This window comes from Pantherophis guttatus, chromosome 2 (assembly GCF_059756535.1).
Source record: "Pantherophis guttatus breed Tessera chromosome 2, ASM5975653v1, whole genome shotgun sequence".
NCBI lineage: Eukaryota > Metazoa > Chordata > Lepidosauria > Squamata > Colubridae > Pantherophis > Pantherophis guttatus.
The window spans coordinates 32,279,135-32,297,393 of NC_142064.1; the positions used below are offsets into that span (position 1 = coordinate 32,279,135).

Here is an 18,259-nt window from a genome sequence, read left to right on the forward strand (position 1 = left end):
GAAATGCTGGCTAAAAAGAATGAAGTCAAGAGTTGGACAAGTAAAGGTCAAGAAAAAAGTAACAGCATAATTTACATAACAAAAAAATTTACATAACAAAAACTGATGATGAAAAATATTGTCCACCATGTTAAACTGAGTAATATAATCAATGAGGGAACTTTTTATTTAGTTATTTATTTTTTATTGTTAGATTTTTATTGCACCTTTATTATTTAACTCGAGCATGAGGTGGGTTGGGCTGACAGAGACTGATTGGTCTAAAGCAGGGGTGTTAAACTCGAATTCATTGAGAGCCACACCAGGGTTGTGTTTGACCTCAGGAGGCCAGGTGGGCATTCCTGGGTTGGGCGTGGTCAGGTCAACATCACTCGTGTCAGGGGTGCCTATGGCAGCCTGAGCACTCTGCCAGAGAAAACGGGATCCTGAGCTGTGTTTTCAGCCGCAACGGCCTCCTGCAACCTTTCTGCCAGAGAAAACAGAGCTCAGGAGGGCTGCGTGTGACCTTCCCAAGCTCTGTTTTCACTGGCAGAGGCACCATGGGTTGGTCCTTCACTTTTTCCAGAGCGGCCCCCAGGCCAGATCTAATCACCCCGTGGATTCGGATTCGGCTCACGGGTCTTGAGTTTGACACCCCTGGCCTAAAGTCATCCAGCTGGCTTTCATACCTAAGGTGGGACTAGAACTCACACTTTATGTTACAAGATACTGTACGTATAGACTTTTATCTAAATGCAAAGGCTTCATTATGAATGAAGTTTATTCCTCAATGTATTTAGAGAGATATTTGAGACCAATCAGACCAATAATATCAGGTCCAACAAAATCCAGTTGTTTATTTGCTTTTATCCAATGGACAGAATCTTGCCAAACTGTAACTCTCTACCCTAATAGATATATCTGGAGATATTCTAGGGTGTGGTTACCCTGAATCTCTTTCCCCCTTCCCCATCCAGCTCTCTCCTGTAACTTCTGTCATGTAAAAATTAAGTACTTTTGTAATAACTCATTGAATTAAGGTCAGTAAGAATTCAATTTACTGTAATCATTTTTTTAGAAGTAAGTTGATAGAAGGAACCCCATGTATCTAGATAATGTCTAGCATTTATCCATTAACCATGATAGCTGAGGCTGCTTAGAACGCTCAACTTCCACATATATTCTGTCTTATTGAAAGGCCTGAAAACATTTACGAATTTTTGAGCTTGTTGACTTTGTACCAAGATTGTGGCTATATCCCTGGTTTACAGGAATTTGGTTTTATTCTTTTTTTTTTTTTATTGAAAAAGTTTTACAATTATATTTTCTCCCCATTTCCCCCCCCCAACCCTCCCTAACTCCCTAACCCCCCCTAACCCTCCCTAACCCACCCCTCCCCCCCGGACTTCCACAGAATATAATCCAAATCAAAATCCCCTGTTTTATAAAACTTGAACCCCTCCACCCCCAATATATTTTTTCATCTTCACAAAATTCAAATATTTCTATCTTTATATAACACTTTCAATTAAAAGCTATCTGATACTTCCTAGTTTGATATTTGTTCTGCACATAATCTATCCACTTTTTCCACTCCCATTCATAAGTCTCTTGTGAGCGATCTTTTAAATATGCTGAAATCTTCGCCATCTCTGCAAAGCTGGCCATCTTCAAAGTCCATTCCTCGATAGTGGGCATAGCTTCATTTTTCCAGTATTGACCTATCAGTAATCTCGCTGCTGTTATCATATACAATATCAACTTTATTTCACCCAATGTAAAACCCTTAACTATACCCAATAAAAACAATTGTGGAGAAAGTTGAATTTTTTTCTTCAAAACATTCTGCATGACCCACCAAATTTTTATCCAAAAAGCCTTGACTTTCTTACAAGTCCACCACACATGATAATATGTAGCATCTAAGCAGTCACATCTCCAACATTTTGGTTGAACATTAGGGTACATGCACGACAATTTCTTAGGATCTAAATGCCATCTATAAAACATTTGGTTTTACTCTTGTCAAGTCCCTTCACCATCTTTAAACACTTCTGCTTTCTTTGTACTGTTTGTATTAATTTAATGTAGTTTTTGTCAACATTGCTTATTCAACTAGCCCTTCTATTAAAAAGTGCCCTAGGAGTTAATAATTAAGTGATTGTCACTTCATTTTCTCTGGAAATGAAACACATCTGAGAGAGATGAGACCATGAAATACATTAGGAGATTCTCAAATGCTTTATAAGTCATTTTAGAGTTTGATTGTCAGCAAGAACAATTCCAAACAAGTGAATATTGGCTATTTAGAAGTCATAAAGAAATTATTGTGTATTTTTAAAAATACAGTGTTTGTTTTTGTGCATGTGTGTTTGTGTGTATAAATAGAATAGTGAATAAATCAAAATATATTCTTGCTGGTGTAAATATTAACTTAGAGATGTTTCATTTATTCAGATACCTTTGATGAATGGCCAGATGGGTCATCCCTCAAGACCTCAGCCAAACTATAGTCAAATCCATCATGCTGGACCCCAAACACCGGTGGCAAGACATCCTTCCAGAGAGCAATTGATTGATTATCTGATGCTTAAAGTTGCCCATCCCTATAGTCAGCCTCAAGGTCCAAACAGACAATGCCATGAGGTATCAAAACAAGAGGCAAGGGAAAAATTTTATTTTATGGATCAGTTAATCTTAGTCTTCACCACGGTGACACGCAAAATGTAAAATGTGAGGACAGTTGTAAGTGCAAAGACCAGTCAAAAGCGCGAGGACCGGTCAAAAATAATTTTTTCAGCCCTCTGAGTACTCCCTATTCACATAGGGACTACCCAGAGGGCTGAAAAAAGTGATTTCTGACAGGCTCTCGCACTTTTGACCGGTCATCATTTATGCCCGTTGCAGCATTCTTAACAACCGTGTCACTCATTTCACAACTGCGGTGCTTCATGTGACCGGGTGGATGTGCCCAAGTGGTCATGTGACATCGCTTCTTTGCCCTAATGACAGTTTGCTGCAATTGTCGTAAGTGTGAAAAACGGTCGTAAGTCACTTTTCTCAGTGCCATTGTAACTCTTGTAAATCAAGGATTACCTGTACAAAAATACAAAAGCTTCTTTGCTTGCATAAAGCTGCCCTAAATACCAATCATTAGATTAGAAATATCTGCAAACTGGAGTTACAAATCAGGCAGGGTGGCAGAGCACCTTGAGGAATTAAAATAGTTAAAATGCAATAATAACTATCAGTAGCCAACTCTTGCTCATAAAGTGAAACCCTTTAGCAGAGAGGTCATTTAAGCTCTCCAGAATGAAGCAAAAGAGCAAACAGAGTATCTGTTGCTTGTTAAACCAATTACCAGAATAAATAGACACGGGAACTAGTCAGATTTTCTAAGCTGCTTCTTTTCAGGAACAGAGATTAACATTTTTCCTTACAAAGTTGAATAGGGAAAATTATCTCATCACTAAACACAGGATTAAACATCACCAAGCCCAGAATTAAACTTCACCAAAAACCAGTTTTAGACCAAAAGTCAGAAAGGGTAGTTAAACTCACGTTTGAATGTCAATCTTTCTAGCTAGCCAATAAATCTTGCTGAATGTCACTCATCTTGGTTCCTTGTCATTAAAAGCCTCTGCTTCGTTATTCAATTATTTCTTCAACGTGCTGATCATTGCACCCTGGCTGGAAGAACTCCAACAGGGGAGTATTTCCTCCCAACAGCAGTGTAAAAAGCGTAAAACAACCCTTCCCCTTTAAGAAAATCAAGCCCCCCAAAAAACCCTCCAAGAAGCTCTGGAACCGGAATACTGCCAACAATGTAATAAAGGCTAATGGAGAGGCAGTTTCTGTAAACAGGGCAATAAAGATTAGGCTAGGAAACAATTCCTTACAGAATTAACCCTGTAAAGTGGACAAAAACAAAAGGAGATTTCTTCTAACAACCTGTTCTCCTAACTACTTAACAACCGGTTCTACCGAACTGGTGCTAACCAATAGAATCCCACTACTGAATATAAGCAATACTTCTAAAATAAATAAACAAAACATCAACTGTAAAAATAATAATATCCCTAACATATTCAAGATAATTGGGTTGATTATCTTCATTTCCACAGTCTTGAATATGTAAGTAACCTGCTTTTAAATATAATGTTTTATATTTTAGATTCGAGTAAGAATTGAAAAAGATCCAGAACTTGGATTTAGTATATCAGGAGGAGTTGGGGGTAGGGGAAACCCCTTTAGACCAGATGATGATGTGAGTATTAATTAAAAATATGTTCTTTAAATGAACGTTTATCCTTTATCCATTGAGACTCTGTTTAACATTTGAAAAAATTGAAAATACAAATATCACAAACATACTGATAATTTGTACATCAGTGTTGAATATTTTGTTTGCCAATGCTTTTTTCATGCATTCTTTATACAATGTTTATAAATCTTTCATATAAATCCTAAAATTGTATATAATTAAACATCATTTTGTACATATTCCAAATCATGAGTACTTTCTATAAATCTGTTTCGTGTTTTCATTTCCTAACTGGTGAGTTGTAACTCTTCACATACACACCACATCTTGAGTCTGTAGGCATTTACGGGTTGATTGGCTTGTTTCTTTAGCTTATTTGCCATTCAGTTTCTGAAGATAATAGGTGAGATAACAAGTAATAAGGTTAAACTATTGTAATGATCTATTTAATTTTCTTAAAGAATTGTCTAAAAGCTTCAGTTAATATAGAATGTGACAGTTAAGCTGCTAAGCAATGCATACGAGAAATAACACTGCCTTGACATTAAAAAATCTGCACTGTTATTTGCAGGTTTGATTAGAGTATTTCTGCATTGCCGTATTGCCTTTAATACAAATAGAATATTTAATCTTTCTCTTCTGTTCTTCGTTAAATGAAATTCCAAAGAAACAGGAATTCTTAGTGTCCATTTAGCTGTTATGGGTTTAAAGTGGAAATTACTTTTTTTCTCAAGATGCCATCCAATATCTTTACATCTGTATAATGAATATAAAAGATATAAATAATTAATATGTTTAAAATGTGAATTTTAATTTCCTACATCTATCGCAATATCACTTGTGTGCTTATTTTTCATTAACCTTTTATAATACAAACTTTTCAAAATGTCTTCAAATTGTCAGGATTAAAATACTGAAATGTATTTTACATAATCTTTTGATGAAAAAAGCTGTCTTCACCATGAAAATAAGAAAAAAATAAACATAACATAAACATAGTTTGTAATATAAAATAATTTCAACTATACAGTAACACTATAAGTTATAATGTCATGTCATAAAAATTAATTCACTGTAATGTTCAAAGAAAGTTTATATGAGTTTCTTTCAACTGTTGTTATAATCAGAAAATTCTGCTTCAAGAAGATATTTATTTTAAAATAAGCCTTCTTTCACAGTATGGTAAAGCATGCTATTAAAACTAAGGGAGCTTTGTAGGTGGAAGACTACCTATATCTCTCAACTATTTGTTTAGCCACTGTTTGAAAATACAACCATGGTGAACGAAAGAATGGTAGTTCTGATCTGTCAGAGTTGTGGCTGTTCCAGCACCCCCACAATCATGTGACTGTCATTTCCAACCTTACCTGCTAGGTTCCCTAGAAAAACAGTGGGGAACCAAGCAGGAAAGATTGCAAGTCATTGGCGTAAGTCTCCCCTACTCTGTCCATTATTTAGGAAGTAAGCATACTTTAGAGCATACTCTCTAAAATAAACAAATCTAACTGTAGAATCTGCTATATTATTGAAAAGATTTAGCAGCCTAGTGGAACTTATAGATGTCAGCTAACAAAAATATATGCCAAATTGATTCCTGTAGGTTGATAAACCTAGTAGTCCAGCTCCACCCTTTTCAGAATCCATGAGATCAATTACCAATGTAATTAATGATCACCGCTCTGACCAATAAGGCTTTTCATTAGGCTTCAGGAAATCTACTCATTACAACTACCCCCTGGCAGTTGACAAATAGCCAATTCCTTCCCCAATTCTTCCATTTGGAGTGGAAGAATTATATTACTTAAAATTGAGGGGAGGCTTGGGAATGTTTGGAAGTTTTATGATAGCTTCCTGGTCAGGAGCTTTGCCACAGTAGAAATAAAATTTCTATGCAGTAGAAAAGATTTGGAATATTAACATTGCCACTGAAGATATTCTACTTGTGCGGTACTGACTGATATGATCTAATATTGCGATATTAAGCTGGGTTCACTTCAATTCTTTATTTTCATTACTACCTAGTTTTTTTTTTAAATTTAATTTAATTTTTTTATTTGATTTATATGCCACCCTTCTCCGGAGACTCAGGGCAGCTTACAATGCGCTAAGCAATAGCCTTCATTCTTTTGTATATTTATACAAAGTCAGCTTAGTTAACATGTATTTTGTATCAGAAGCAAGTATAAATGTAATATTATTCAGAGATTGGGTTGCAGAATCCCACATATCCACTAACTGCCCTTCTTATACCTTCTCTACACGTTATTGGCTTTAATAACATGCTTGAATTTTAGATTTGAAACATTTTTTGTTCAAAATAATATAGCCAGCCAATAGCTGCTGCTATTAATAACTACCCAGCATAAATACATGTTTATTATATTACTTCTGTTTTTGTTATCCTGAAGGGTATTTTTGTGACTAGAGTACAGCCTGAAGGACCTGCATCCAAATTATTACAGCCAGGAGATAAAATTATTCAGGTAATGTAATTTAAAATATTCATCAATTATTTTCAACAACGTTATGCCTTTGTCTGCAAGATTCTATCAGTTTTCTGAGTTTTTTACCCATTTCCCCCTTCTGTAGATAATTAGGAAAAAAGTCTATTAAGATACTGTCTCTTTTCTCTGCCACATATTGTAAACCACCCTAGAAAAAAATTCTGAAGGCACCATACAAATTATTAAAAATGAATAATTGTATGTAAATCTTTGATTTTAAATAAAAAGTTGGAGGAATTACCATTTTGAGTCTTATTGCAAAATAGTACAGTATTTGGTAAAGTTTCCAGATAAAGTGTTTGAATTAACTATTTAACATTTCAGGATTATAGTCTTAGCTGTAATGATGATAATGATTTTGTTAATTCAGTTCCTAGAGATAGAAGATAGTGGCTGTGACTCAGAGGTGGGTTTCAGCAGGTTCTGACCAGTTCTGGAGAACTGGTAGCGGAAATTTTGAGTAGTTTGGAGAACAGATAAATACCACCTCTGACTGGCCCCGTCCCCATCTATTCTCTGCCTCCCAAGTCCCAGCTGATCGGGAGAAAATGGGGATTTTGCAGTAACCTTCCCCTGGATTGGGATCAGAATGGAGATTTTGCAGTATCCTTCCTCTGCCACACCCACCAAGCCATGCCATGCCCACAGAACTGGTAGTAAAAACATTTGAAACCCACCACTGCTGTGACTGTACATATGAACATGTTTGCTCTTTTGTATTCCTCCTTCATTGACATGTTATTGGAACAACAACAAAGTTTTCTGAAAATTAAAAATTAGAATTTCATTTGAATGGTGTTTTTTAAAAAAGGTTCAAAAACAAACTTTAAAAACTTATTGCTTTTAATTAATGTTTTTGTTTCTTTTCAGGCTAATGGATATAGCTTCATCAGTATTGATCATGGGCAAGCAGTATCTTTGCTAAAGACTTTTCAGAACACAGTGGAACTTACTATTGTTCGAGAGCTTTCTTAAACACTGTGGAGAAAGAGGAAATTCTGTGTAATTTTTGAAGGACTTGTGGAAGACTTAATATTTTGACTATTTTTGTATGCAAAACTTTTAAAACTATGTACAGTAATAAAATAATGAATTTGTGGTTATGGGGAAAAACCACTGTAAAGAATATAAATGAAGCAGTTATGGAAATGCATATGGTAATTAGAGCTAAATTGTTTTAAGACATTGTAGCATTCAAGGATCACTCCTCCCAAGAACAAACCTGTGGTGTATTTAGTACAGATGGTAGGTTTATTTTGTGGATAATTCATATACATTACAGAACTTTGTGTACAAGGAGCCTCCATTTAGCCAGTGGACAGATGGCAGGGCTTTCTGTCCTATAGCAGTTTTGTTGCCTTTAATTTTTCATTTATTTTTAGAATCTTTGCTGAAACCACTTCGGTAGCTATTGGTAAGAAATTTTAAAAGTTGGCTTTGCAATGTGCATATTGTATAGATGAATTGGTAGACTGAAAGTGGACTGATTGGATTAAATTAAAAGGCCAGGTAAAAGTATGAAATTAAAAGAAAGGGAGAAGAATTTAATGGGAGAATGTATATGCACCAATTTAAAAAATACAATAAAACATGAAGGTTTGTTTTTTTTAAAGGCAGAGTGAATAAATATACTTCTGGAAGTTCTACAGGATTGGTTCATATCAAATCCATTGCCTGTCATATTCTTATGTGTAATTTAGTTTTGAGTGTTTTTAATCACATTTTTTAAAAAATAATTATGCTATGGAGTTGTACTGAAAAGGTACTCTCATTACAAAAATTCCTGGTTTTATATAAAAGAATGACTTTCTTCTGCCTTGTATGAAATGCTCCATATTCAAATTATTTATACATTTTTGAAAAGAACCTGAAATGGCCAGTTTTTGCTGTGTTGCCTGTAATGTATGATGATAATGCAGAGACACATTGAATTTTAACATGTGCATGTTCTGAATAGAAAAGCTGTGGTCTTTTCAAGGAGGCTTATGATAATGAATCATATGAAGATTGGGCTGCCCCAGAATAAGCGATTCAGAAAGAACTGTTGATTTTCGTTGGCCTTCAATTGCCTTGTGAGACTAAAAGAAATAATACTATGGAGCTATAACCAAAGCCAGGTTATGGGATGCTGTTGCACAGCAATAGAAGGTTGTTCCCTATTGTAAAGGGACAGGTATTTTGGGCCCACCAACTTGTGTGATCTTCTTCAAAGGGCTGTTCCTACAGGTGACATTAAATGTGAATTCGACACTTCAGAGTCATTAAAGGATTTCTAACTATATTAATGTAAGAGTGATTTATTACAAGCTGCCTTTTGTTTATTATTACTTGCATAAAACATTGGATTATAATTTTGTTTGACAAATGTTTATTATGTTCATGATGGAATAATATTGCCTAATTCACGAGATAATAAGTAATACATAGGTATTATGGACCACAGAAAAGTGCCATAGAAGACAGTAACTGTTTTTAAAAGTGAATGATTAACCCATCGTTGGAAAAATATTCATTTAATTGAAATTTTAATAGAAATCAATAGTTTTAAAAAGAAATTTAGCAAAGTACCAATCTGTTAAAGATTTTGCAAAAGCATACTTGAATGGAAAATTTACGTTGTTAGCTCAGTAGTTTTTGAATACCTAAACCTAAATGATATTGCACTTCACTTACCAACTGAATATTGTAATGCATATAATTCTTAATTTTAACTGAAATCCTTTAACAACTCTTTGTACATTAACTTTAGTTGATTTTATTAAAATTTACATAGGCATTGTTTTTTATATTAGCAGAAATGTGCTGTATTTTGGTAAAATTCACATTTTCTGTTAATCTTTAAAAAAAGCTATATGGTGACAAGCTTCAATGTTGCTATTTTATTTACAATTTATTCAGTGACTCACATTCATATTCATTGCTTTTAACTATTAAATTCAGTTTTTTAATAAAGAGAATATAAATAATCAAAATCATAATAATATGAAAGATAAGTTTCAAAACTGAATATGGATTCTATTTATCTTTGCATACAAGTCATAAGAATGAAATATGTCCCAAAATATTGTATTTTGTATGAAATGAGAAATATTCCTTAAACTAAATTAGAAATTCATTTGACTAATTTTTGTTAAAACCATTGCCAAAATTTTTCATTGTTTAAACTTTAAAGTAACAGTGCAAGAAAAAATGGTGCTTATTGTCTGTTTGCAAGGAAATAAAATTCTGTTTAAAGTTCTTTTGTGGGGAAAAAACATTGTCAGAATATATGTTTGAGGAGAAATTGTTGAAAAAAGAAGCTCATCGAAACAGGAAAACATTTCTTGAAGCCATGGATTTCTAATGTTTCTCATTTTATCAAAATATATCTGGAAATTTGATGGAATAGATACAGAATGGATCATGTTATCAATTCAGGTTTTTTTGTAACAGTTCTTTAAAGAATCAGTTCAAGTGAAATTTTTGGAAAAAGTCCCACATATTTATTGTGTAAATATTTTTTTTACTATTTTTGACGAGTTTAAAAATGTGTACATACTTGAACACATCTGTGAACACAATCATAGCAATAAGGGACACACAGAACCAAGCCTTTATCATTAATTTGCTGTATACTACTTTTTAAAATAACTATTCCCTTGTCAGCCGCTCTGTAATGTTTTTATTGATCAGCATTTATTCAGCATTCCAGTTTTTTTGTATATAATTAAATTGTTTCTGGAGTAACACGAGAAGAATAGATAATAAACTAATGCTCTTTAAAGTTATGTGTACTTTATTGGTTTCAATTTAAATTAAACTTTCTTTTTATAAATGGTTGAAACTTACCCCCTTGGAATTTTTAAAGAATTTTTAAAAAAGTATTTGAATTAAATAGAATGTATGAACAAATCATTTCATACTGATTTGCATTTGATACTGATTGCTATTCCGGAAGGCAGGTAGCTTAAGTAGATAGTTAGGTAGACAAATTGACTCTTAAATGAAATTCACAGCCAATGGCAACAATTTAAGAGAGGATGCTTTTCCAGGTCTCTCAATTATGCTTTGTGGGTTATGCTAATGAGAAGTGTTGCAAGCTAAACAAGCATTTTGAAAATTATGAGAGTATTTAAAATCCAAATTCGTCAAAACTAGTCCCGGGCTTTTTGCTTCCTTAAGATCATTGCCCATTTCACACCCAGAAACCAAAGTGTTTCAAAATCTGAATCTTTTTTTTGGATTCCTTTTTCATCCCTGAACTGTTAGACGGACCCAGAGGGAAATGTCCAAAATTTGAGGGGAGTCTCTCCAATATTTGCCAAGTTTCTTAAGAGACCTGAAAGTGAATGTCCGAAGTGAGTTGAATCTACCCAGAGGAAAGCTTGCTGAGGATCCCGGTACCGAGAGAGCTGCTGGGATCCCATGCCTGGTCCTCAGTGTCGGCCCTCCCCCTTCCTCGCTTTGGAAAAGTCTTTCCCCGTTATTCCGTCCCTGCTCTTTTTCTTAGATTTTCAAAGAGCGGTGAAAAGACGGGATGCAGAATTCAACCGATAAACCATGAATTCATTGTATGCGAGGAAAACGTGTGATTTGTGAGAGGACACTCAATTAGCATGAAAACTCTGGAAACATACCAAGACGTCTTTCCGCCCAACCCTCGTTTAGTCCCCACTCGTATCTGCCATCACATCGAGCGGTTGTAGCTGTGGATCCTCAAACCCTTAACACTTCCAACTATGGCTCTGAAGCTGGCGCCGGAGCCTCAGGTCTAGGAAGCGCTTTTTAAACCTGGTCTAATCTGGGTACAACCCAACAAGGCAAATAATATCCTTTAGTGACGTGAAGGATTGTTTGGTGCCATACATACATGAAAAATCCACCTATAGAAGACGCTTGCACTACTTAAGAATGTTTTTGTCTCATAATTATATAAAACATGTTTTATATAAATATGGGACAAAATCCACCTATAGAAGACGCTCACACTACTTAAGGATGTTTTTCTTTGTCTCATAATTATATAAAACATGTTTTATATAAATATGGGATAAGAAAATATGCTTAAATAGCGCTTGAGTGCAAGGCTCTAAAAATGTGTGACTGTACACGGTCACTGTCGTTTGGTTTACAAAATACCGTGTGTCGTCATACCCTGCAACGCCCCCCCCCCTTTTCCCACGTGCATCAACCCGTGAATTTTGCTTTATGCGGGGTTTTCGGAGAACTTCGTTCTAGCTTGAGGAAAGGTCGGGCTTCGCACTGTGCCTTGGTTTTTGTATTTGGGATACTTTGACCATAGAGCTGTCCTCTCCAAGTTGTCCCTTTTCAGACGTGCTGGACTTCAATTCCAATAGTGGCGAGATCATTTATCACCCCTGGTTAACAATGACAGCCCAAATTAGGGACTCCCCCACCCTCCTCTACAAAACCACCTTTCTAGGAAAGCCATACCCGCAGGGCAAGCGCTGTTAACGCTTCCCACCTCATAGAATACCACGTGAACGGAAACATCGTAACTTATATGCACTCTAGGACAAGACGCCTTTTCTATGGTAACTTCCGTCTCCTCGCTTACGTGCGTTGGCTTGGGTCAGATAGAGAAATTGCCGCCATCATGATGAACAGCGGTGGAATCGGGGTCCCCCTCGGCTTTCCTTTAACTCCTACTTCGGTTATTCAAGTCACTAATTTATCCTCTGCGGTTACTAGTGAGCAGATGCGGACGCTCTTCGGTTTCCTAGGTGACATTGAGGAGTTACGCCTTTACCCTCCGGAGTAAGTGAGGCCCGGGAAGCCATAGAGAATGGCGGGAATGACTGTCTTTTAAGGAAAGGGGTATATATTTAAAAAAAAAAAAAAAACCCTGACCGGATGCTGCGCCCTCCATTTTGCTTGTGGGTGGCTGGTAGTAGCTCCGTTTTGAGGCTTTTGCTTTCTGAGAGGATTGTTGCCCGGAGTGAAGATGGCACCTATTCACGGATTTATTTTTCTCCCTCTTTCGTCTCAGTCCTATCATTCTTTTCCCTTTCGGGCATTGTGAGAAATGCCTCCGACTTTGAGGTTGGCGCTTCTTTGTTAGAAGCCCTGATCCGAGCCCTCAGCCGTTTGTTTCGCTTTGGAAAAGATGCGGCAAGGGCAGCCCTCTAGAATCCCTTCCCAGAGGCTTCTCCCCCTCAGCTCATCCAAATGATTCTGTTGTGCAGTTTATCAGCCTTAGTCTTTCAACCAACCCTGTAGAGCTTCGGTCCTTTGCTTACTTAATTGGAACAAGGTTCAATGAAATTTTCATGGGCTGAACCGCCAATTTCAGTACGGTTAGGATAGGAATTGCAACCTATTTAAGGCATCTTTAGTTTAATATTGTAGATAAATGGAGGTTCTTCCTTGTAACACGGTACGGTCAATCGCAGATACTGTATCACCTTATGTAAAATCTTAAAATCCCGACATGCATGTTTTACAGTCTTTCAATAATGTTCAGGGAAGGTTGAATTGTTATGGTTTCCCAGACACATTTCCAAGGCGTGTTCAAGTACTTGTTATAATCAAGTAGTTAGAATTCTGCACGTGAATGTGCTGTGTGATAAAAGGTATCAAACATGTCACTGATAGGAGACATGATTCTTTTTATTAAGAAGATAAACCTTAAGGTTAAGATGTACCCAAAAGCAAATATTTATGTACTTACTAATACATGCTTTTCACTGATCTGCCGTTGAAAAAGACATGTTCTTAAAAAGCTTCCAGAATATTAGAAGTGAATCTTGACTTAATTCTGATGGACATTCCACAGAAAAGGAAACATAAAAACATAGAAAACTGATGTCAGAAAAAGACCGCTAGTAGTCCATATAGCCTGTCTTTTGAGGGTTTTTTAATTTATTATTTTATTTTTAAAATGTTTGTCAGACAATGGACATGGGTTTATGTTTAAAGTCAGTTACTAATAATTGACCCACTGTTTCTGCTGGAAGCTGGTCCCAAGCTTTCAAACATTGCTTTTGAATTTCCCCCCTATCAGTTTGAGACTATGTCCTTATGTTTTGATTTTTTCTTAGTACTGAAAATACTGCCTTCTAGTACTTCATCCACACCCTTAATATATTTAAAGGTTTCAGACTGTCAGTCATGTTCCCTCCCCTCCATTCCCTGCTGTTCTATAGGTTATACATATTTAGTTCCTCCAATTTTTCTTGAAGCTTTCGCAGAGTCCCTTCTCATCATATCTTTTTGGGATGGGGAGTCTCAGCAAGGACTCTGAAGTCAGAGTTTTGAACTTTATAAAAAGCGATGATAGCTGATAATAAAATAAAGTCTATAGTGCTATTAGGATTTAGAATTTGAAAATTTTGCTTTCTTTCTTCATTGCTGTTTTTCTCCTTTTTTAATTTTGGGGAATAATTTTCTTACTTTGATCCTTGGCCTTGCCATTCCTTCATTATAATTTATTGATAACAGTATATAGTAAAAATATAAATTTATTTTTAAATTCTTGGCGTGTAAAAATATAGAATGCAGAAATAATTGTTTTATTAGAAAAGCCAAAATATACTTTTCATAAATAGCCTTCTCCAGGCTTCCGACAATCTCCCCAACAGATCCTATATGGCACAGAAAAATACTTTCTGTTGGTTATTTTCATGTATCTCATAAGCCATGACTTTGTTAACCTTATTAAATAAACTTTAATTAGCTTGATTTGTGCAGCATGTTCAAATAAAGCACTATGGTTTACAAAACAACAGGATTTGATAGAAAAGATGCTTTAGAAAAAAGAAAAGTTTTAGAATTGCATTCCCTTTTAATATTTCTTTTGATTTAATAGCAGGAAAGGAATGGGACATCTCTGAAAGAGAGAATTATATCATCCCCACTCCGGATTCCTCATCACCAGTAAAATAGGCAGAATCTGCTCTGCCAAAATAGTTTTTTTACTACAAAATGCCAGTGCTGCAATAATGGAATTTTGGGGGTCTGCGTATGGACCCTAGATTGTCCATATGCATTTATCTCTTAAGATAAAACAAACTGTTGGTCACCGACCTTTTATGTTGTTTCTTTTTTGAATTCAAAAGCCTTTTAGTCTCCTTACACCAATCTCTGTTCAGTAAATTCAAACTGCACACAGTCGAAATATTGAATAACTAAATATATTTTTGTTGCTCAATTTTGGATTTCATTTTTATTGCTTTCTGAATATGAATTTGCATATTTCACCGCTTCAGTAATTGACTTAAAGTTATCCATGATCCTTCTACTGTAACCTTCATTATGACAGTTAACAGTTTTGCCATTAAAGACCAAGTTATCATTTTTGAGATCAGGGTATTTTGTCTGATTATATATTACTTAGAATTAACTGATGTTGAATTTTTTCTGTTCTCTTTTCTGTTTACTGAGTGTGAACAGATTAATAATTAATTGAAATATTAATACAAAATAATTTGTAGTCTCTGAAGCATGCTTTATTAAGTATTATTTGCTAATGTGCAGTAATCATAACTAAGCACTCTAATTGATTTGTGCAATTAGCATTATTATTAATAGCTTTTAAAATTTGAATGCCAATGGAAATTTGCAAGACTCGTCATAGATCAGCACTCTAATATTGGAGATGCTACTTATTGGCTACAATATTCTAGTTCAGATTTTGGTCTTCCATGCCTGCAATTAATCCAGTTGTTAAATGTATTAAAATTTTAGCTGTGTTGACTGGCTTTGTAACAGAAATATGAGTATTAATAATATAGTTACAGTTTGATTATCAACATTGTATCACACAATTTGAACCCAAAATAGTTATTAATTTTAAGGCTTTTTAAGCCTTTTAAAATTACAATCTGTGCAGAGGAAAATAATTAGAAACATTCTATATAGACTGAAATACTATATAGCATAATATTTGTAAATGTTATGTCAAAATATTAAAAATGACCCTGCAGGTTTAATATCAAAGAAGCAATGATAATGTAAGAAAGAAATAAGGCATTCAAAGGAAGACATAGAAGTCAGACGTTCTTTGGAAAACTTTTTCAGATGGTTTCTATTAAACCATTTCTTAAATATATTAGCATAATTATAGTTCATATGTCACATAATGCACCATCTTTATTCCAGATTGACTTCAGTTCATAGAAATGTCTATGAATTAGAAATTAGCTAGATAGATTGAACTGTGGTTTTTCAAAATCAGCCTAAATTGTTTAGAAGGTCTTATCTATATAGGCTAATTATAGAAGGGTCATGTGACACTTATTAAAGCATTATTAGAGTCAACTAGTTTATAAAAAGTGGAATATTTATAGTTACTTTTAAACTTAAAAATGGTAGTGAAACAATGTTTTATCAACAAGGCAATGATTATGCTTAGATGTATGTTTTATTATATTATGGAGTAAATAGGAAACTCAGTTGTTGAGTGATATTGTCTGGCAAAAGCTTGACATTCTTAACCACATATGAAGTAGACATATAAGAAATTAAGAATCTGTAGAAGAACTGATATCTTCTATAATTAACTTTCACATGCATCAGCGTAAGATGCATTAAAATGATATTGAAAAATATAAGTCTTAATTTTTATTTTTTGATGTTTATGAGTTCACAATTGCTTTTGAGCACAGCTTGAAAAAAAGATGAAACTGTAACATCTAATTGGTTTTCTTTTTCTTGCAGCAATGCACCGCTCGCTTTTTCTTCCAAAGTATGTTATATTAAGTTTCGGGAGTCTTCAAGTGTTGGTGTGGCCCAGCATCTAACAAACACAGTTTTTATTGACAGAGCTCTGATAGTTGTGCCCTGTGCAGAAGGTTGGTATTTTCAGTATGTTTTTTTTCATTTTTGTGGTCTCCACTCTGTCAGTTTGTTCCATATGTTTTTTTCAGCAAATATGTGGATACTTTCCTTAATGTAGTCTTTTACAAGGATTATGACTTGCTTCTTTCACTAATTCTTTTTGTTCCAATATGTGTTGTTCGCCATTTGCTTACAAAAAGTGAGTTGAACAACACAGACATATTTATATATGAAAATGTCCTAAACATATTTTTAATTAAATGAAGCTGAGTACACGTCTTTGTTACAGCAATAGAAACCATATTTTTTAGTTTTTATTATGAGTTATGAAAATAGAATAATTTTTCCAAGATAATTATCATATCTTTTCCAGTAATAAAATGATACAAAAAATGATATATTATAGAGAGTAGTTACTTAGTGGGGGGTCAACACCACACCAAAATCCCCAAATTGCTTCAGGTAATCTCAAAATTAAACATTTTGAAAATTGAATATTTAAAATGACTGAAATCAAATCTCCGATGAGAAAACACATACAGCGTAAGGTTTTAGCCATTTTAACTTAAGGATATTTTTTATGTCCATGTCATTTTTCAAGGCAAAAGCCTTCCTAAAAAGCTCCTGTATTTACTTCTAATATTATTGGAATTTTAGTTAAGGGGGGTGTTCTATCGGTTTATTTGGACTATGTTAGTATTAGAGTGCATTTATTTTTTATATTAGTGTTGCAAAATATTTATATGATCAGTTATTCCTGTATTAGCTTTTTGGTTTTGTTAGCTCAGTACTTATATCTGAAGGCCACTTTTATAGCTTCAGTAGAGAGGTAAGAAAGTGGAATAGCCATGCAGGTAAGAGAGGATTTAGAAAAACATTATTACTAATAATTCATTCATAGTTCATAGTTGGTAGAAAGGAAGATGTTGGGAACAGCAGTTGAAAACAGTGGTTTCTAGCCGAGACAGAACCATTAAAGCAAAAGTAAGTCAGCCACTTCCAATGGTGTATCCCACCAAATAGTTTTAATTCAGAAGGGAGGTAATATATACCTTAAGTTTAAACTCTGGACCATAGATGCATCTGTAAGGTTGCAGTGGACAATCAACTATTAAGTTTGAAACATGCTGTGCCTTCACTGAGTGCCATTTCACTTGTATGCTCAGTCTTGAATTATTTATATTTTTGTTCAAAATCCCACCTTTTAACTTCTGCCTGAATAATTAGAATTGTACCTATGGATTTCAGCATTGCCATTTTTTTTTGTTTCTAGATTTTCCATCTCAGCCATTGCAGCCTTTATATCCTCAGCCTTTTGTTTTCTATAAATCAGTTAAAAATATAGAATTAACAGCGTCTGGTTCCTTTATGAACTGCTCTTACTGTTAGAAAGTTTCTTCTAACAGTCAAAGTCTGCCTTTCTGAAATTTAAATTATTTTTTGGTTATTTACCTTTTGGAATGAGAGAGAATTTATTTGGCTTCTTGTAACATCAGATATTTAAAGAGTTCTATCGTATTTTCTCTTGGTTGTGTTTTCCCCCCTCAAGTCTAAGCATGTACAATCTCTGCAATATCACTTCATAATATTTAGTTTCTAGTTTCTCATTGCTCTTTTCTGGAACTACAACAACTTCTTTGAATCCTCCTTGAAGTACTATACTATTTTGACCAAAAGAGAAAGAAGTAGAAATAGTATTTGCCATGATTCAGACAGATTTGCCTTTCTATAAGTA

At 34.6% G+C, this 18,259-nt stretch overlaps 2 protein-coding genes across 18 annotated transcripts in view; both read left to right on the forward strand.

Moving 5' to 3' along the window:
• Window positions 1-9,026, forward strand: part of ERBIN (erbb2 interacting protein) — a 79,498-nt gene extending 70,472 nt beyond the window's left edge. For 11 of the 15 annotated variants that reach the window (XM_034440989.3, XM_087885736.1, XM_087885740.1 and 8 more), the window contains 4 exons: window positions 2,437-2,640; window positions 4,154-4,246; window positions 6,652-6,726; window positions 7,618-9,026. In XM_034440989.3, the coding sequence (XP_034296880.1) occupies window positions 2,437-2,640; window positions 4,154-4,246; window positions 6,652-6,726; window positions 7,618-7,722 (477 nt within the window). In that variant the 3' untranslated portion in view covers window positions 7,723-9,026. The remainder of the gene's footprint in view (window positions 1-2,436; window positions 2,641-4,153; window positions 4,247-6,651; window positions 6,727-7,617) is intronic. The other 4 variants (XM_087885737.1, XM_087885731.1, XM_087885735.1 and 1 more) reach the window with 1 other exon arrangement.
• Window positions 9,027-12,283: 3,257 nt separating this feature from the next.
• SREK1 (splicing regulatory glutamic acid and lysine rich protein 1) overlaps window positions 12,284-18,259 on the forward strand; it is a 32,229-nt gene continuing 26,253 nt past the window's right edge. Inside the window, exons 1-2 of one of the 3 annotated variants that reach the window (XM_034440996.3) lie at window positions 12,284-12,504; window positions 16,405-16,538. In XM_034440996.3, the coding sequence (XP_034296887.1) occupies window positions 12,344-12,504; window positions 16,405-16,538 (295 nt within the window). In that variant the 5' untranslated portion in view covers window positions 12,284-12,343. The remainder of the gene's footprint in view (window positions 12,505-16,404; window positions 16,539-18,259) is intronic. The other 2 variants (XM_034440997.3, XM_087885742.1) reach the window with 2 other exon arrangements.